We start from the raw sequence: 21,530 nt of genomic DNA, 5'->3' as shown, positions 1-21,530 counted from the left end.
CCTTTTACATCATTCTTTGCCATTATCCTCTTCCTTCATTTATTTAATTTCCACTTTTTAACGTACTCATCAGAAATGGGAAAGCGCCAGAATCAGACAAATTGCACTGATTTTTGGAGTTAACAATGATTTTTCCTTCTAGACATGATGTCACTTTTCAACCATCCTACTGGCCGGCTGTGTTCTGCAGTCCCCACTAAGTGGAAGACTGCCTTCCACAATTAATGAATAAATGCAGATAAAGAAAGGTGCTTTTCAGTTGTTTATTCTTTAGATTAAAGGTCTGCTTTTTTCACTCCCAATTTGATTTAGACACTCACTTTCACAATGTACTGACCATATTACCCTTTACTTTTTTCTCCTTTAAAATTCTATATCGGCAAAAACTCAAATGTGAGGTCCATCTAGGATTTTATTTTATTTGTTTCAAAATTTTCTTCCACTTCCCTTTCACTACAAAAAAACACGGATTTAGCCACGAAAAATTTGCTACGGAAAAAATTCGTCGCTAATTTCCGATGAAAATAGTGACAAAATGAATATTCGTCGCTATTTGCGACGAAATAAGCGACGAAAAAATTGGTCGCTCATTAGTGACGAATATAGCGATGAAAAATAATTCGTCGCTAATTTGCGATTAAAATTCCCACGAAAAATTTTTCGTGGCTAATTAGCGACGAAAATAGCCACGAAATATTTTTCGTGGCTAATTAGCGACGAAAATAGCCACGAAATATTTTTCGTGGCTAATTAGCGACGAAAACGGCCATGAAATTATTATTCGTGGCTATCTCCTTTGCAACGAAAATGGGATTCGTCGCCAATTAGCAACGAATGTCTATTTTCGTCACAAATTCATTTATTAAAAGTTAGCGACGAAAATCGACATTTGTCGCTAATTAGCGACGAAAATAAACGTTCATCACTAATTAGCGACGAACTTTTGTTTTCGTCGCAAAATTAGCACTATGAATAAAAATAACAAAGAAAACATTAAAATTAGCGACGAAATGTATTATTCGTCGCTAATATGAAGGAAATAAAAAAAAAATATTCAATTTATTTAATTTGTGACGAAAAAATAATGTTCGACGCTAAATTTTGCGACGAAATAATACATTTCGTCGCAAATTTATTTAATTTATTCTGGAAATTAGTGACGAAATTATTTTTTCGTCGCTAATTATTATTATTATTATTTATTTAATTTATATAAGCAATTTGCGATTAAATGAGTATCTGTCGTAAATTTTGCGACGAATTTCATTTTTCGCCGCAATTTTTTTTTTTTAAATTAGCGACGAAATTATGTGTTTCGTCGCTAATTAGCGACGAAAAACTTTATTTCGTCGCTAAATTTTTTAGGAACCTTTTGAATTTTAGCGATCCCACTCTCTCCTCCCGCCTAATCCCTTTCTATAAATTCTCCCGCCCCTTTCTATCATTCCCCTCTCCACAGCATTCAATTTCCCCCACCTAACCCCACTCACCTTCTCTCTCTTCGTCCTTCTCTCTCTTTCCCCCACTCACCTTCTCTCTCTTCCTCCTTCCCCCACTCACCTTTTCTCTTCCTCCTCTTTGTGCGAACAGACCCCCCTTCCCCCCTGTTCATCGTCTTCTTCTTCTTCTTCTTCTTCTTCTTCTTCTTCATTTGGCAGCCCCCCAACCGACGCCAGCCTCCAGCTGACCACCACCCACCTTCGTCGTCACCCTGCCGTTGCGGCCGTCGTCGTTCACCCGCCAGCCCCCGTAGCCGTCGTCGACCTCCACCCCACCGCCTCTCTGTTCCCCACAACGCAAGCCCCGACGCCCACAGCCTGCAGCCGCCACCTCCAGCTGCACCGTCACCGCGACATTCCATCGTCCCATGAACCCCACGAGCCCGCTGAGCTTGCCCTGCCAACCTCGCAAGCCGCTAGACCCGCGACGCTTCGCCCTCCTCCTCTGTTCCACTGCTACTCTACCACCCTCCAGCTCACCACCGACGCCACCACCTGCCGCCTCCTCCAGTCACCGTCGGCCTCGTCGTCGTCCCTCCAGCCGTCCGCCCCGAGCCCGAGCCCGAGCCCGAACCCCCGACCTCCATCTCCATCTCCATCTCTCGGTCTCTCTCCCTCTCTTTGTCCCTGCACCCCGACTACCCTCCTCCTCTGCTCCTCCTTTGCCCGCTATGCCCCCGCTCCAGCTGAGACCCACCCCCTCCGCCACCGTCCAGCTCACCAACCCGGGGACTCCCTCAACCCGCTGCGACCCACGACTCCCTCACCTCCGCCACTAAATAAAAAGGAACAGTACAAAAAAACACGCTTTTTGCGACAAACATTTGCGACGAATAAAAATTTGTAGCAAATTTGTGACGAATTTTGCCATGAATCAAATTTGTGACGAATTTTGCGACAAATAAAAATTCATAGCAAATTTTGCTACGAAAAATTTGGTAAAATTCGTCGCTAATTGGGTTTTACAATGACTTTTGCCACGAAAAAAAATTCGTGGCTAATCAGTCATCGCAAAGTTTAGCGACGAAAATTATTTTTTCGTCGCTAAATTTAGCTACGAACAAAAAATTCGTCGCTAAATTCGTCGCTAAATTTAGCGACGACATTTTTTTGTGGCTAATTAGCGACGAATAAGTTTCGTTGCTAATTTGCCACGGAGAGTAATTAGTTGCAAAATTCGTGGCTAATTTGCAACGAAACTTATTCGTCACTAATTAGCCACGGATAAATAGTCGTCGCAAAATTCGTAGCTAATTAGCGACGAACTTTAGTTTTTCGTCGCTAAATTTTACGACGCCGAATTGGCGACGAATATTTTTTCGTCGCTAATTTTCGTCGCAAATCAATTTAGCGACGAATTTTGGTCAATTTTTTGTGGCAAAATCCGTGGCTAAACTCTTATTTTTTTGTAGTGTTTTTCGTCTTGGTGGTTTTGTTGATTAGGGACTCCCGGATCCGAGGATGACGTTGCCTCCCGTGATCCGAGGATCAACGACAAGAAAAAATCAACCAATGCGGTAAAAGAATTGTATCGGCCCCAGAACATATTGCTCTTGAATTATTCAATGATTACCGGAGATGAAAAGTTGTGTTCTTAACATGAACGAAACTGTTCCTAGAACAATTATGCTGATTTAGTCCGCGATACTTTCATGATCTGATTTTTCTTTTATCTACATGAGTAATCTCAAAGAGCTGATCAAAGTAATCAAATTCTCTCTTTATTTGTACCGTCTATTATAGCTGCTAATTTCTGGTAAATTAGAGCAACAAAATATTCGACTGAATTTATAAACATTCGAGCAAAAGTGGCTTCTCATTCGCAGCCTAAAGATCGTGAGTTGATTTCCCATATCACTCCAATCAAGTAATTATCAAAGTCATTGAGGTATTCTAGTTTCAAAGGGATTATGCCATTCATCCAATTCTTGATTGTTCTACTTGAAATGAGTAGAACTGCTTGAGTAACTACTCCACAGATTCTCATCCTTCAAGGACTTGATTGTACATGTACTTAATCTATGCACTCTTGAAAGCTTCCTCCGTTATCTTTGGAAACCGGATGACTTCGACAATTTCCCATCTCCATCATAACAAGTATACTACGGAAAAAAGAAAAAAACAAGAAAGAAGAAGAAGAAAACATGACGGATCAAAAGTAGGGGTGAGCAGTTGTAGGGTTGATCCATGTTCCGTCTAGAACCTATCCGTTGGTGTGCATAGAGGTTTCAGAGGAGGAAGATGAAGAAGTCTACGACGCGCTTCAACACAAGTGAGACACAAGAAGAAGGAAAGTGGAAGAAAAAGAAGAAACAAAAAAAAAAAAACCAAAATGGGCCCCACATGGAGGAATAATATAGTACACTTTGAAAGAGAGTGATTAAGTTATGTAAGGAGTGGAAATAGCGCCACCCTAGATTAAAAACATAAGTATATTGAAAATCTTAAAACTTATTACGAAAGTGTAATTGGATTTTAAAACTTATTAAAAGTGCAAACAAGTCCTAAAACTTATCACAAAAGTGCAACCGAGTTTTAAAATTTTTCAAATGTATAATCAATTCCTAAAATTTGTCCCGAAAATGCAATCGAGTCTTGAAACCTTCAAAAAGTACAATCAAGTCAAGGACTCTGCCACCCTCATTAGGACTTAATAACACTTACATGATAAGTTTAAGACTTTTAATGCACTTATCTCTAGATCAAATTTGTAAATTAGTCGTACTATTTCTTGAGTTTTCCATAGGTGAAAGCACTTCTTGAGAAACCATTTCCACGGAGAAGTAGGTGTTTGAGGTCTTACACTCTAGTGTTACGGGCCAGCACTTTCCTAGCTGCAGAATACCCCGTGCGGCGTCCGGGCGACCGGTTGCGCCAGCCCGGCCTTGTTTCTATTGTTGTCTCATAAAATACTTAGGCGAATAACTTTCCCGTATCGGATCATACCACACCTAGTTTAGTTCGAGCATTCATTATATCGAGCGAGAGCGGATTATGTTAGGCACTACAATTAGTTTCGACCTGCCATGATCTCATCGGGAGAGCGGCATCGCCTCTCGACTAGTTTGTACATAAGAGGTCAACCCCGCTCTCAAAGCTCCTAAGGGATGTATTCTTTTTATTCTAAAACTCCTAGTACAAATCGCCCTGACACTACTCCCACGGACCCAATTGCTTCTTTCCCTCTACATTGCTCACTCACCATGATGACACCAACAAGCTCCACTCAAGGTTATACGAGTGTGGGCGGATACGAGGACACGAGTATTTCGATCCGCTACATTGTACATTTGTATAGATTGGGATACGGAATAACCAATCCGTGTCATCCTCTCTCGTTGCAGGTTATTTTATCACTTCCTTGGGCCTTTTGCTACCATCAATGCCACTTTTTAGATGTTACATAGATGACAAGCGCGCACTTGTCCAATAGAACGATTGTGGGTTGTTCTGTCGCTTCCTTGCACCTTTTCCTACCATTAACGCCGTTGTAGGGTCTTACATAGATGGCAGGTGTGCGCTCGCCCAACAAAATAACTTCTCTTCATTGATAGCTTCTTTTTTATCAAAGGCCTTTCGGGTTTCTTCGGTCACCGCGACTTTTTCAAGTTTGGCACTTTTGGCCAACTATGTTTTTCTTTCGGTCACTTGCACTTTTCAAGAGTGGCATTTTTGGCAAACCACGTTGTTTGGCAAGATTCTCTTTTTCGGGAAAAGTACACTATAAGTGCCATAACTTTTGTACGACATTCACTTGAGTGTCATAACTTTCAAAACGTTCACTTAAGTGCCATAACTTTTAAAAATCGTTCACTTGAGTGCCATGTTGACGTGGCAGCCGGAAAGTTACCGTAGCACGTCGGAAAAGTTACTGTAGCACGCCGGAAAAGTTACTATAGATACCGGAAAGTTGACATGGCACGCGCGGAAAAGTTATTGTAGCACTCAAGGAACGATTTTGCTTCGACATAGCACTCAAGTGAATGATTTTTGAAAGTTATGGCATTTAAGTGAACGTTTTGAAAGTTATGGCACTCAAGTGAACACCGTTCACAAGTTATGGCATTTCTAGTGTACTTTTCCCCTCTTTTCCTTACTAAGCACTTCATAGTATTAGTTGACCAATTGAGGTTTTTCCCCGTTGAAAACATGGTAGATGACGCACCTTAAGATTCATTGAATTGATGAAGGAACATTATCCCATTTCGGTGGTAAATCGGTTTAGTGTTGTGCCTCCATTGGCATCCTAGAAGCAAGTCGAGAGCCGCACTTTGTTCGAGCCACTTTTGCTTCGGCAATTCACTCTCCGCACTCGTAGGATCGGATGGACCACATATTTTCTCCGACTCACGCACCTACTAGAGGGATCCTTGCTCTACACTTTCCTAGCCGTGGAATAGCTTGTGCGATGCCCGGCAAGTCATTCACGCCAAGCTCGCCTTGTTTCTCTTTTTGTCCCTTAAAGCACTTAGGCGAGTAATTTTCCCGTATCGGATTATACCATACCCAAATTAGCTTAGGCATCCATTATATCGAGCGAGAACAGATTACTTTAGGCACTACAACCGGTTTCGATCCGCCATGGCTTAATTAGGAGAGCGGCGTTATCTCCCGACCAATTTGTACACGGAAGGCCAACCCCATTTTCAAAGCTCTTAAGGGATGTATTCTTTCTATCATAGAACTCCTAGCACAAATTGCTCTGACACCACTCTCACAAACCCAATTATTTCTTCCCTTTTGCATCATTCACTCACCATGATGACACCAACAAACTCCACTTCAAGGTTATACGAGTGTGGGAGGACACGTGGACACAAGTCTTTTGATCCGCTGCATCATATTTTTGTACAGATGGGGACGCGGAACAACCGATCCGTGTTGATAGCATGTTCATGAACCATGTTTTTAGAAAATATTTTAGAATGATTGACATTATTACTTACAATAGCAATGACACACCATAATAATGGGATTTATCCTCAATTGGATGGTGGTTTTGACCACTATGTCTAGTGCGGCTTGGACAGTCTTGGCGGCGAAAGTAATGGTGGCCGATCAACGGTGATAAACAAGGCCTTGAAAATTCTTTTCTTGAAGAGGGTATCATCATTTTCTAGTGGATATTTTGTTTGCCCAAAATGGTCATTCTTTTTAAATCAAGTATATAGTTTCCATTAACAGAATTCTTTTGCCTTGTACCAAAAACTACGGATTTTTCTCTTTCATTTGGGTAAATCTCAATAAGTCTTGGTAGTTATCCCTTATAACTTGCCAATCGAGAAAATTATCCAAAAAATCATAAACCTATTGTACGGCGGCCAATTTAGTCTTACACTTTTCAGTAAACCTTTTGACAACTTGCTAATTTAATCCTAAACCTTTTAATTGTGTCAATTTAGTCCCAAATCTTTTGATGATTTGCCAATTTAGTCATTTCAGCCAATTTTGATTAGAAATCATTAAAGTGGCGGTGTAGTCGAACCTGCCATCCTACATGACATGGCCGACGCTTACGTGGTTACTTTATATATATATATATAATTTTCTTGAATTATTATAGGTATTTTTTTTACTTTTCCTTTTTCTTTTCTTGCTTTTCTTCTTCGCTTCTTCCTTAACCAAGTCGCCGGGCCTCAACAATGGCCGGCGATCGGGCAGAGGTGAGCATTGGTGAGGTCGACCTCTCCCCGCCTTGGTGAGGCTTGACCCTCGCCATGGCGAGGACGAGCTTAGCTAGAGGTTAGTGAGGTCGGCCTCGCCGGACCTTGCCTCCGGTTGATCGCGAGACATCACTAATGCCTAACGATCGGCCGGAGGAAGGGGGAAAGAAAAGAAACAAAAAAGACGATGACAAGGAAAAATAAAATATAAAAATATAACAAATGTGGATAATTAAAAAAATATAAATGAAATTATCTAAGTGAATAACGGCTGTGCCACATAAGAATGTTGACGCTGATTAGATCGCCACATTAACCATTTCTAGCTAAAATTGACCGGAAGAACTAAAGTAGCAAATCGTTAGAATGTTTAGGACTAAATTGACAAATAATCACAAGGTTTAAGACTAAATTGGCAAGTTGTCAAAATGGTGAGGAATAAATTAGCAAATTGAAAAATTTAAGACTGAATTAGCCGCCATGCAATAGGTTTAGGACTTTTTGGTTGATTTTTCCCTTGTTGGTATCTTACCTATACTTATATGAAACTACCAACTTTTCTTATTCCTTGTTGATCGGCAATTTTATACTTCTTGACAAAGTTCTATTTGCATAATTTCCTAACACTTTGAATTTACTAACTTTTATATAAAATTTCCAAGCTAAATTGGAGTAATTTAAGAACTTTTGTCATGTTTAATTACAAATTAATTTTGGAATTTCAACTCTTATCCGAGTTACTTACCGACTCTCACTTTTTTTTTTTTAACTTACCAACTTTTTTTATTGAGTTACAATTTTTATTTGGCTTGGGTGAACAAACCTTTCTATTAAATTCAGGGTTGACCACCCTAAATTAGCATGATTTATCAATTTTTCTCTCATTAATTTGTCACTAGAATCGGGTTACAAACTCTTATTGAGTTACCAACGTTTATTTGCTTTTTTATTTGATTTCCATCCTTGTCATTTACAAAATTTTATTTGCATTTCTTAATAACGCCTTTTATTTTGAAACTTTAAAAAAAAAATTACCAACCTTAACTAGGGTAACTTATCAAGTTTTTTTTTTGTTTATTAAGATACCAACTAGTTTTAGGTTACCAACTCTCATTTGACTTATTGTCAAGTTTATTTATTTTTTAATTACCAACTATTCCTGTCGTTCACTTACTTTTATCTGGCTTTTCTACTAACGTCTTATATGTGCCACCTCTTACATGAACTTACTACTTTAATTTAAGAGATTTATCCACTTTTCTCCTATTAAGGAATCAATAAAACTCAGGTTATCTCAACTCTCATTTGAGCCAGTTAACATCATGTATTTAGATTTTTTAAATTTATTGTGCTTTTTATTGGGTTGCTTAATTGAGAATAAAGTTGATAAGTTAAAAAATGAAGTCTAGATTTCTTGTAATAGTGAGTAAAATTAAGGTGTTGGTAAAAAGTTAAATAAAAGTTAGTAATAATAATAGAGGTTTTTTTGTTAGAGATAAAAGAAATAGGTCTTTTCCAAATAGATGTTGGCAACTAACTTAGTTATGAATTAATACCAAAAGTTAGTTGATAATCCAATCATAAAAAGGGATTGTATATGAAGCAAACAAAAGTGGAAACTCCATATGAAAATCAATATCCAAATAGATGATGATAAGAAACTAAAATGAGAGTTGAAATTTCAAGTCTAATTGTTAACTTAATAGGAGAAAAGTTGCTAAATTTGAAAGAAAAAGGTTGTTAATTTCATGTAGAAAGTCGGTAAATTTACAGTGCTGCCAACAAAGGTAAATAAAAGTTGATAAAAGATAAGATAAGCTTTTTTTTTTTTTTTGTCATGGCAAGAGAAGTTAGTAATTTAAAAACAAAAAACCAAGTTGGAAACTAATTCAAATAAGAGTTAGTATCGCAAAACTAGTCGATAAATTGATCGGAAAAAAGGTTTGTCATCACTAAAATGAAGGTTAATAATTTCTTAAAAGAGTTTTACAAGTTGAAAAAAAGGAAAATTTAGGTAGCTGTAAGAAATGCAAATAAAAGTTGGTAAGTAGTTAGACTAGCTTTTTGTTTTCACAATGATAAGAAAATTTAGGATTTAAAAAAAGAAATAATACCACCTAACGCCAAACTGATATACTCATATCACATTTACCCCAAACTAATTTTTGTGTCACAAAAATTTCCAAACCGACACACTTGTGCCAACTTTTTGGTACATCTATGCCTCAATTGTCCCCAAAGTGGTGACCTATGGGATTTGTTAGGGTAAATGTGGCTCAAGTACACCAATTTAGGGTAAATGTAGCATGAGTGTATTAGTTAGGGATTGCTCGCGACATACAAATTAGTTTGGAATAAATGTGATATATGTGTACTAGTTTAGGAGTTTTTTGATATAAACATTAGTATGGAGTAAGTGTAACCCTGGTATATCAGTTTATAGTTTTTGGTAATATTGCCCCTTAGTAAATAATTGAAAGTTAAGTCAAATAGGAGTTGGCAATGCAAAACTAGCTGACAACTTAATCGGAGAATATTTGATAACAGTTCTGATTGAGTTTAGTAATCTCTAAAAAAGAGTTCGTTCAATAAAAGGTTGATAATTAAGAAAAATGATAGAGATAAGTCAATAGAAAAGTTGGCAAGCCTTAAAAAAATATTGATAATAAGTAAGTCAAATGATAATAACTTAATTGAAAAGTGATAGCTCACTCAAATAAAGGTTACTAAATTGATATTATGGTTGGCACATTTAATGAGTTGGTAAGAAACGTAAATAATATTTGTAAAAGATAAAAAAAAAAATAGTATGAGAAGTTGGTAAGTTAGAAAACCAAATAAACATTGTTAATCGACTCAAATTGTAATTGGTAATGCAAAGCTTATTGGTAACTTAATTAGGCAAATGCTACTAACCACTCCAATTAAGGTTGATAGTTTCTAAAATAAACTGGCAAATTTAACGGTTAAGTAAGCATTAAAAACAAAAACTAGTAACTCCATAGAATATTTGGTAAGTTGTTTAAAAAAATATCACAATTTTTTTGTGTCATAAAATTTTCCAATCTTATATCAATGTGACAAATATACCATAGATGGAGCTATAATAGAGGGTATATATGTCACATATGCATAAGTTTGGGTATTTATGTCACAATCAACATAATTTGAGATTTTTCATGGTATTTGCCAAAAAAAAAAACATCGATAAGCTAATCAAATCAAACTTGATAAACCAAAAGCTGTCAATAAAGAAATGAGCGGAAAACCGATAAATTACAAAAGTAGAGATCGGTGAATTTAGATAAGAGTTAATAAATTTGAGACTTTCGTATGAGAGATCGGTAAATGATAACGCAAGATGATAAATTCAGAAACCCAATAAACATAATTGAACAACTCAAGTTAGAGTTGGTAGCCCAAAATTAATTGATAATTTAATTCAAAAAATCCGATAAGTCATTGAAATAAAGATTAGTTAATTCATATATGTTGATATATTTGAGACGATGATAACAGAGAGAGAGAGAAAAGTGGGAAAAGTACACTAAAAGTGCCATAACTTTTATACGGCATTCACTTGAGTGCCATAACTTTCAAAACATTCACTTAAGTGCCATAACTTTCAAAAATTGTTCACTTGAGTGCCATGTTGACGTGGCGGCTAGAAAACCCGACGCAGCAGCCGGAAAGCTAATGCGGTATGCCGAAAAATTTACTGTAGCACGTCGGAAAGCTGATGTGGCACGCCGAAAAAGTTACTGTAGCACTCAAGTGAACAATTTTGCTCCGACGTAACACTCAAGTGAACGATTTTTTAAAGTTATAGCACTTAAGTGAACGTTTTGAAAGTTATGGCACTCAAGTGAACGCCGTACACAAGTTATGACACTTTTAGTATACTTTTCCCGATAAAAGTTAATAAAATATGAGTAAAACTTGAACCATCAATAAAAGTGATTATTTCATAAAAGTATTTTAAGTTACCAATGAGTAATCGATGCAATCGGTAACTTTTTTTTTTTTTATCAACGGTTTCTTTTAACTAACTCTTTCAAAAATTATTAGTATAAAAAAAGATAGGAAAAATTTCAAATAAAGGCCTGAAGTGCCTTCATTTTCTCAAATAAGGGCATGAAGTGATTCTTATTTCAAATAAAGGCATGAAATACCTTTATTGTTCCAAATAAGGGTTTGAAGCGGTCATGACTGTTTCAAATAAGGGTCCGAACTCCCCAGACCGCCGATCGGCTAAATATTTTGGCCGGTCAAAAGAATTTTCATCAAAATACAATTTTAACTTAGTTTTTAGTCAAATTAAAGTAATAAATACAAAAAAGAAACAAAAAGTTAAAATAAAAATAAAAAATACGGGGCCGCCTTACCGCCGGTGGGCGGTGGCGATACCGTTGAGGTTGCTTGCGCCTCGGCAAGGGCTAGTGACACTACTAATTAGAGGTGAGGGCCGGACTAGCCCTAACCGAGGTGTCGATGACCCCGACGGCCATCATCGCCACCCCACCGACGGTGGCGCGGCATGTTTCTTTTTTTTTTGTCTTTTTAATTCTTAAAAAACAGAAAAAAGGAAAAAAAAGATAAAAGATAAAAAAATGGAAACGTTTAAATGACGAAAATGTCTCTAACCAACTAGTGAGAGGCCCTTTATTGAGAAAATATGGCTACTTTATTTAAAATAATATCTACTTCAAGCTTTTGTTTGAAATAATAAGAGCACTTCACACTCTTATTTGAAATAATATCCACTTCATGCCATTATTTGAGAAAATGAGGGCATTTTCGACCCTTATTTGAAAATTTTCCAAAAAGATATGTTCTTTTTTCTTTTCTTTTTTCAACAGGAACATCAGAATCTTCCCATCCATTATCGGAAGAACATCAATATCTTTGCTGATATAGCCTTGAGGAGACATGAATTAGAAAAATGAGGCACTTTGTCTGTGAAAGAGACGGGCACTTAGTTATAATCCTTCACCGGAATCGGCGGACGATATTCCTAATGCCATGATCGACAGGTCTGTGATTTCCTACGTTTTGCAAACTATTTGATTTTCCTCTCGCTTTCCTTCCTTTGTTACGTTCCGTTGGTGCCGACTAGAGACTCACGAGAGGGAAGACGTTCTTTTTTCTTTTTAAAGGGTAAATGACACATATGGACCGTGAACCCAATGTGTAATGTGGTCCATGAGCTTTAAATTTGTTGAATGTAGTCCACGAACTTTAGCTTAAGTCTAATGTCGTCCATGAACTTTTAATTTATTCAATGTGACCCCTAATTATGTTATACATGTTCAATTCAGTCCATGAACTGTATGAAAATGTTCAACATTTTCATACAGCTCATGGAGACTTCTCAAGAACGTTTCTTTGTGGAATCCAAAGCCTAAATTTTGGCCAAAGGACCAATATAAATTGGAATCAAATCGAAACACAGTGAAGTATTTATCCATTATGTCTGCACCGCGAACTTCCTCTACAATGTGGTTCATCCAGACTTGACAACGCCACCAAATTCCAATCTGTTCACATGCTGCATTTAGGTCCATCCAAGCATATTGATGTACTCATGTCGTCCAAAATTTTCTGCTTCTATTTGATCCATCCGGGCACCTTGACGTCCCCACGTCCCCTGTTTTTTTTTTTTTTTACAACATCCAAAAACCTTTCGAACTCTTGACACTTTGGCCCAGTATGTTGCTCTCTATTTGCAAACTAAGGAAGCTCTCCAGTAGTGCAGATTTCATGCTGTTAATATCCATCTACAGATGAAGTATTTATAAGAACTTGCGTATGTGGACAATATTTCAAGTGCATACTCAAATAGATATATTAGTTTAGAGAGACTGTTCGTCGATGGGATGACAATTGGTCAATGGAGACAACTTGACAAGACCTAGTCAACTCTTCTTTTATTTTTTGTATGAAGTAATTTAAGTATCTCTTTTGGCCCATGTGTAACATTATAATCCCAGTATATATAATTAATTTGCATTATTAGTCAAAACATATAAGTACCTAACTTTCATAATGAGATTGCAAAATTGGTACTAAAGGCAAAATCACCTTTCTTGTAATAAAAACAGCGAAGAAATTAAATATTAGCAACATTTTCAATCTTGTTATTCCGTTGGTTGTTCTTTTCCTCCGAGTGGCTGCAGAAAGAAACCACTCTCTGATTGAACTTGGCTGAACACAAACTAAAACACCCCACCATTTTTAATCATCCACCAACTCTTGCAATTGGCGTATTTAGAGGCGATCTCACGCTAGCCTCATCCCCACCTACACTCTTCCTTTGAGCCTTCAACTTGGCATCGTCCAAATAATGTTGGTACACATAAGAAATGAAGCCCCAAACGGCCAAGATCATGGCAATCACCTTGATGCCATCCATCCTCTCCCCAAAGAACACGACCGCTAGAATGGGCACAATCGGCAACCCCACTGCACTAATCGAGTTCGAGAACAAAGATGACACATCAAATATCAACCCGACCGCGCTGATCATGAATGCTTGCCAAGCAATTGCCGTCCCAACCAAATTCATCACATAGCTCGCCTTCCCAAGCTCATAACGATCCATCTCCCTACCCAAATGCGCCCACTCACCACTCACGAAAAATCCCACCATAATTATCACACTAGACACTGAAGATGGATACACAATCATGTCCAAAACTGCCCTAAATGTCTCCTTCCTTATGACCCTCCTGAAGCAAAGTTGGGTCAAGGATAGGACAAGCCCATAACCAGCCGATGCCCCAATGGTGCACACAAACCCTATTGCATATTTCCCTTTGGATACCCCCTTGGGGTCTTCTGAGTTTGATTGGAACACAAGGAGGGTTGAGGCGATTGTGAGGAGGACTAAGGAGTTGGTGATGTAGGGGGTGAACTTTTGGGCATTTAGGAAAAACGAGAAGAGGGCATTAAAGGCCAATTGGGAGGAGCAAATGAGGGAGTAGGTAGAGACAGGGAGGTACATGAGCCCAACTGAGTAAAAATAGCAATTTAGCGCTGCAATTGTGCCTAGAGAAAGATACACGAGGGCAAGGATCTTGAGAGAGGGTGATTGGGATTGGGATTGAGCTTCTGGGTCCGTTTGGATGTGAGGGTAATTAGTGTTATTGGGGTGTTTGGATGTGGGGATAAAGTAGAGAAGGAGGAGGATTGGGAAGCCCACAAGCTGGATAAGTGTGGCCAGCCACTTGCTGTTGCCTCCTTTGTTGTAGTAGAGCCTTCCAAGGAGTGTGGCTGCTGATTGGCTAGACAGCACAAGGAGCGAGTAGAGAGCCACTCTTAGCCACCACCATAAGTTCTTGGTTGTAGGGGTTAGTGTTGCTTGATTATTGGTGATAGTGCTGCTGGGGTGGGATGAGTTCTCTTCTTTGGCTTCTTGATCACCTGCTCAAAAGTTGGATAACAATTTAATTAAAGGTTTCGATTAGTTAAAAGAGAAAGATACGTGTATATAGAATCACACGTGGGACCCAAGCAAGTTCATCTCGAATTCACAATGATGCCTCCCCTAGTTGATTTAGGGTGCACTTGACCTAACTCCCCACAAAGACTTTTTCGTGGGCATGATTTATTGTACTTGATGAATGATTACGTCCTTTCTAGTCAAAGGCCATTCATAAATATCTACCAAAAGCATTGGATTGGTGTCAAACAAAGCAAAAAGTACGTGTACTCGACCAAAAAATGAGGGGCTTGGTATAAGAACCGTCTACGTACCTTGGTCATGCAAAATGGGGTGGAATTTGCTGCAACAAAGTGATGATGCAAAGGAACAAACTTTCCCACAGGACTTTCTAATCAGTTGGCAAAGCTAACCGTGTAAAGGTTATTTATCACACTGAATATTGATCGATGTGGAGGATTAAGAGACCAGACCTCGTTTTTTCTGGGGGAAATTTTTTTATCGATGAACGCAATGGATCTATTAGCCATGATGTCTCCTACAACGTTGTCCAATGTCCAAGCTTTCAGCTTTCCGCCCAAATGCTTTGGGAAGCTTCACACTTTCCATATCTCTTTTCCTTGTCGAAGTCATGTATATTGACGCATCGAAACTTTCTTTCTATGATGTTAATCTCAGTTCCAAGCATTTAGACTCAAATAATGGGCAATTGATTAAGTACCAACTCAGTCTGACATACTTTCAATTAGACATACTGTAATTTTAAAATTGTCAATCACGCATGATTCTAACTCTTTTGATTGGGTTTAGTTTTTTGCTTTAACAACCATATAGCCCGCCCGCCTTAGTCCATGAGATATCTAATGGAAATCACGAATGCCTAAGACTCAATTCTAAACCCACGAAGATCGTTAATTAGTGTTGTCGAAAATCGAGTTGTACCATGGCCTAAAAAGAGTAAGTTAGATCCTTAATTAACCACTAAACCACCTATGCTTTTTCCCTATTAAAGTTTACAGTTGAGGGCACCTCATCACCCGTTTGGCCAAAAGCAAAATAGATGCTCAAGGTAGGTCCAATTTTAAGTCATCACTGGATAAAGCACAGCGCATCATGATTAATTTTCTTGAACTGACATGGACGTTGAGTTTGGTGAGGAACATTTGCTCAGAAGTTCATACAAAATACCAACTATTGGTAAGAAAGTGGGCATAAATACCAAGATAAGAATTAAAAGAAAGGCGATTCATTGGACCACCTACCGAAGACCGACGCCTAACAACTTCACATCTGTTGCACTGAAAGGATGGCGAAAAAGTTTTATAGGTCAAGAAAGGTGCTTTTGTAGTTTTTGCTTCTCCTGGTGAGGAAGCAGAAGCTAAAAAGTCCCAGAATTTCATCAAAAGTTCAGGAGTTGGTGATCACGATGTTAGACGTTTTAGCTTGTTCACATGAAGCATTTAACCATCGGGATCTTCAAGCAAAACAAACAAACACAGAGTAGCTGGGAGAGAGATGAATTTATGCATGGCGACTATTCTTCCACGGTTCGAATTATCATTTTTCATCTAATGATCGATGGATAAACTCCATTGCAGGAATCAAATTATTCTGATATTGGTAAGTTCTACGGGAATCGGACTTACCCGGGATGTCGAGTTGCAGTTCCTGAGGATGATGATGAGCTAGTTCTCCCATGTCGGGAATGAGAGAGAGAACCCAGAAGAGGGTGATAGAGTACTATGAAAGCTGGGAGAGTGTGAAGACAGAAGCAAACACTAGACGAAAGAAGAGGAGGTTTCTATGTATGTACGTGTGCTGAGTGCTACTCTCTCTAACATATATATACCTGATAAACATCCATTTTCGTCAAAATATTAATAATTAAAAAGGAAAATTAATGTGTTAGATAACGTGCATATAAGAAACCGGGCCTGCAAAGTTTGATATGTTAAATAATGTAATGGACCATAGGTTGACATTAAGCAAGTGGATGATATTCAGTCAGGTTAAGAAGTTCAATAAATCGTCCAGTATCTTAAACATCATAGATCAATCTTAGCTTCTTACCTAGGGAGGGAAAAGTGTCAGAAAAGTTCTAAACCTATTGTATTTGTGCTGATTTAGTCCTAAGTCTTTTAGTGGTGTTAATTTAGTTCTAAACATTTTGACTTAGAGCAAATTTAGTCTTTGTAGCAAATTTTGGTCGGGTATTACTGATGCGGACGCCGGTCAGCCTACGTGGCACAGTTAGAACTAAAATGGACAGTGTCTATTAATATTTTAATAATTATTGAATTTTTTTAATTTTTTTTAATTTCATTTTTGTCCTCTTTCTCTCTTTCTTTCTTTCTTTCTTTATTTCTTTCTTTTCTCCTCTTTCCTGGTGATCATCAAGGGTTGGCCTCACCTGAGTAAGGCTGGCCCTCGTCGACACAAGTGACGATCAGCCTCATAAGGGCAAGGGTGAATGTCAACGAGGCCAAGCATTGCACGGGCGATGGTGATCTCGCCGGGCCTCGCCTTGGCCTTGGCGACACCGCATGATGCCGCCTTGGTCCATGCAACGCTAGGCGAGGTAGCCCTTGCCTCGGGCACGCGGGGCACGCAATGCCATCTTTGGCTTAGGCGACGCTCAATGAGGTTGCCCTTGCTACTCACCTAGGGCAAGGCGAGGCCAACCCTTTCCCAAGAGACACACGGCCTCGCCAGATTTGGAGAGGGTGGCCTCATCGGCATTCGCCCTCTCCCCGACTAGGCTGACATAACTCCCTCGCCGACCATTGGGAAAGTGGAGAAAAAAGAAGAAGAAAGAAACAAAAAGAAAGGAAAAAAAGAGAGAAAAAAAATCTGAATTGACTCTAGGACAAAAGGTTTAGGATTAAATTGACACCAATGTAATAGGTTTACTACTTTTTTGACACTTTGCCTACCTAGGGTTCCCTTCATCTGTTGGTGCGATGTTGTCCGAGCCTTGAAGTAATTCAATATGACCCGTTTATAATGTGTGTGGTTTAGGAGATTCTCGGGTAAAAGTAGAGTGATCTTCCTAAAGTCGTGCTCAGACTAAGGAAAAGAGGCCCCAAAAGATGAAATGTTTTGATAGTTGTCTTGTTAGTTGAGATTAACAAGAATGTCATTACGTAAAACTCCTAAAGAATTAAAAAAAAAATCTCCTAAAGAATAAAGGAAGCCACGTAGTTATAGTCTACGTAATATCAACGTAATTGTTTCTTCTTCTTTTTTGTGATTTATGTATGCTCGAAATGCCGACACTCTTGTAGATGTTATCGACGTGTGATATTCTTATGTTGACTCCATTTTATAAAACATGTCAAGATGAATACAGGCATGTTTAGAGAATCAGCAAGAATAATTCAAAGAAACAGTGGAGGCTAAGTTGAGTTTTTAAAAAGGCTCGCCTGAAAAATCACAAAACTATAATTATAAGTCACTTCACTTTGCATACTTAGATTGCTTAATGACGTCTATTAGTAAATTACTCCCTACTTTTACGAAAATGCAAGCATTTACATGATTTCCCATAAAGTTTCCGTCTCCCCCACTTGTGGAGAACCTACAGAAAAATAATAATCCTTTTGGACAGTAAAAAAAATTTTTCAAAAAATGACCATTTTCATTTTCAAACATCACCAATATAACCTTGGGAAAATTTTTATTGTCGAATGAAAGTGGACATAAGTTCCTGCAACTCAAGTGTGAAAAGCTTTCGACCAAAAAAAAGAAGTGTGAAAAGCTTAAGCTAGCTTTTGGTTTTTTCGCAAAGTACTAAGCGTGGAAAGATCTCCTGCTCTGATATCATGTGAGATTTGATAGAACCACTGCTGGCTATTCTAAAAATTTAAACTGTCAAATGAATACATCGTTTAATATTTACTTATTATATTACGAATCTTTAGGTGAAGAGTACAACATCATAAGCTAGAAAAGAAGAAGAAGAAGAAGAAGAAGAAGAAGAAGAAGTACAATAATTCAACCAAACTAAAGGACTAACTTCTCCAGTTAAACCTTGAAACTGTCTAAACACCTCATTTTTAATAATCCAAGAGTAAGTAGATAACGTGGAATTTTTCAGAAAATTTGGTGGATTTGTGTATTAAAATAAGCTATTGAACGAGGTGACGAGAAAAACTATACAATCCATCCAACAACTTCTTCCACCTGCTATTTGAGATTGTTTCTGAAGAATCTCTACCCGTTCTGCAGCAGATAAGGTTTGTCTGTAATGTGCTTCCAAGGTCGCTGGCACATATTTGGGGGCCCAACCTCAAGATTGGAGTTTGTCTGTTTGTGGAGGAAAATGACCCAAAAACAAATCATGAATTTATTGTAATTGTGCCAATTCAGTTCTAATTTTTTTTAGTCAATTGAATCCTAAATCTTCTGTATTTATGCCATTTCAATCCACCCTACCAACTTTAACTGGCCAACGTTAACGTGGATACCGACCGATGATGACGTCGTGCTAACATGACAATTCTTAATAATAATCTAATATTTGTAACATTGTTTATTTATTTTCCCATTGTTTCTTCTTCTTTTTCTTTTTTTTTTTCTCTTCTTTTTCCTCCAGCCATTTGCCGCCGGCAATTGGCCAAAAGAGAGGATGAGACCTCGCCCTCGCCATGGTCAGGCGAGGCTAACTAAAGCCATGGCAAGGCCAAGTCTAGCCAGAGTTGGCAAGGCCAACTCTCGCCATGGATGGGTGAGGCTTGACCTCGTCGTTCTTGGGTGAGGTCGTGATTGCCCAGCCACAATGAGGTCTCACCCTCGCCGGCTCTTTCTCCTCTGGCCGGACATTGGATTGGCGACAAGCTGGAGGAAGAAGAAGAAGAAATAAGGAAAAAAATAATTCAAAAAAATATTAAAATGTTAAAAATTGTCCACGTCAACATAGATCGGCTAAAGTTGGCAGCATGGATTGAATTAACAAAAATGCAAAATTTTAAGATTTAATTGGCCAAAAAAAAAAAATTAAGACGGAATTGACACAATTTGCAATAGGTTTAGGAATGTTTTGGTAGTTTTTCCCTGTTTGTGATGTTGAGTGGATGAGTTCGGTTACAGCGCATGAGTGTGGTGGCGGCGCGGGCTGGGTCTGATGATGCTTATGGTAGTGGTGGACGAGTTTGGTTCTGCTAGTGGGGCTCGGTTCGTCCTGGCTGAGCGAGCGTGGGATGTTCGCCACGATTTTGCTGACGGCGGCGTTATTTCATCGAGGTGCTTATCGGCCGAGGCCGTTATGGGCAGCTGTAGCGACGGGGAGAGGACGACGGCAGGCCAAGGTGTTGGGTCGGAGCTCGTGGGCATACGCAATGGCGGGAGGAACCGGTGACGGCGATGGTGCACATGTTTTGGATTTTGTATGAGAGAGAGAGAGAGAGAGAGAGAGAGAGAGAGAGTAAAGGCCTCAGTGTCCAAATTAACAGCAAGTTAACACTGCTAACGACGTTTAAATTTTTAGAAAGAAGTACGTAGAATTTAATTGGGGAAGTTGTGAGACTAAATTTATAAAAAAAAAGGAGTGCGAGGACGAAAATGAACATCGACTAAGAGCTTAGAGACGGCCTATGTCATTACCCTGAGTACAAAAAGGGTTAACGTCACTAATGATCCTTAACTTTTCGCAAAATCCAATATTTCCCTTTCCCTTTACTTCTTATTAAAAAAGCGTCCGTTTTATTTTGAAAAGTGTCACCTTAAGGCGACGTCCGCATGAGCAACAATTTAACCGTGTCAATGGCACTTTAGCAAGGTTAATCACTGGACCAATCTAAGGACGATGAGTGGCCCTTTTCAAGAGTGGGGAGATGCTTTGTGATCACCAAAAAGAGCCAAAGTACAGAAAATCAACGGTGATCCTAACCCAATAAAAAAATAAAAAAAGACTTAGGTGGCGCGAACAGCCATGCTGTCATTAGCAAAGCATCTCGTGGTGACCGCACCCCCTGGGCCACCTGTAACGACGGTTGCACAACTCAGGCAAATCGTTGCGGTGATCACCTAAGATTTGAGCCTCTCAACCCTCAGGTGACCTCGTCTATGTCTTTGATTTTATGGGCGGTCAACCACCGCATCGGCCCTCTTGAGACCACAGTTGCCATGGTCTGTCATCTATAAGCAGCGCATTGCGGGCAGGCGGTCACCCTACTGGCTCGGCGACGACCATTGTTGAGGTTGCCCTTCCAATTGAGATCGAGATTCAGACTTGGATTTCAACTATTATCTTTCTATGTCCGTGCGACCACTACAACTGCAATCACTTTTATCTTGATTTTACTTTTTGAAAATTTTTCGCCAAGAATTTTATTTTTTTGATTTTTTAAATAATTTTTCTTGTATTGTTTAGTTATGATATTAACCGATGTAGCGTGCGGTATTTTACCTAGCAAAATATAGAATATAACAAATCCACCATGTTTGTTACTACTTTTAATCTGATCATTGTCCACAACCAAACACAGTCTAATTCATGAATTATCATATGCTCGGGTTAACTTTTCCTATTTTTGATGCCCGAGCGAGGATCATAGAACAAGCTTATGCACGAAAGGTAACTTACGAAAGGCATTTGAGAAGAATCACAGAGAAACTCCTTATCCCTTTGCGGGTGAATCCAGGCATCTCCCATAGGCAATCGGTCCGGATCGGGTCCACTCCTCGCCTATTTCCTGCTATATCCGCTTCTTTAGAAGTTGATCGACTCCAAATTTTCTTCACATCAATTCTTAAGGGTGACATGACACTTTCTCTAGCAGAGAAAAGTAAGTTCAGTATTAAACTTTTCAATTGTATTAATTGAGTTTTAAACTTTTTGAGATTTATCAATATAATTCATACAGTCGATTTTGGCAAAAAAACCGCTAATATGGACTCTGACGTGAACAAAGTTTACAATTTTTTTAC

General features: G+C 38.7%; 1 protein-coding gene across 1 annotated transcript; it reads right to left on the bottom strand.

The window, feature by feature from the left end:
• Positions 1-13,223: 13,223 nt before the first annotated feature.
• Positions 13,224-16,368, bottom strand: LOC115731222 (purine permease 21-like). Its single transcript, XM_030661863.2, has 2 exons — positions 16,250-16,368; positions 13,224-14,584 (listed from the first exon to the last, which is right to left on the bottom strand). The coding sequence occupies exons 1-2, from the start codon at positions 16,299-16,301 to the stop codon at positions 13,401-13,403; spliced, it is 1,236 nt and encodes a 411-aa protein (XP_030517723.1). The 5' UTR covers positions 16,302-16,368; the 3' UTR covers positions 13,224-13,400.
• Positions 16,369-21,530: the final 5,162 nt, after the last annotated feature.

This window comes from Rhodamnia argentea, chromosome 9, assembly GCF_020921035.1.
Source record: "Rhodamnia argentea isolate NSW1041297 chromosome 9, ASM2092103v1, whole genome shotgun sequence".
NCBI classification, from domain to species: Eukaryota; Viridiplantae; Streptophyta; class Magnoliopsida; order Myrtales; family Myrtaceae; genus Rhodamnia; species Rhodamnia argentea.
This window is presented reverse-complemented; position numbering and strand designations above follow the sequence as displayed.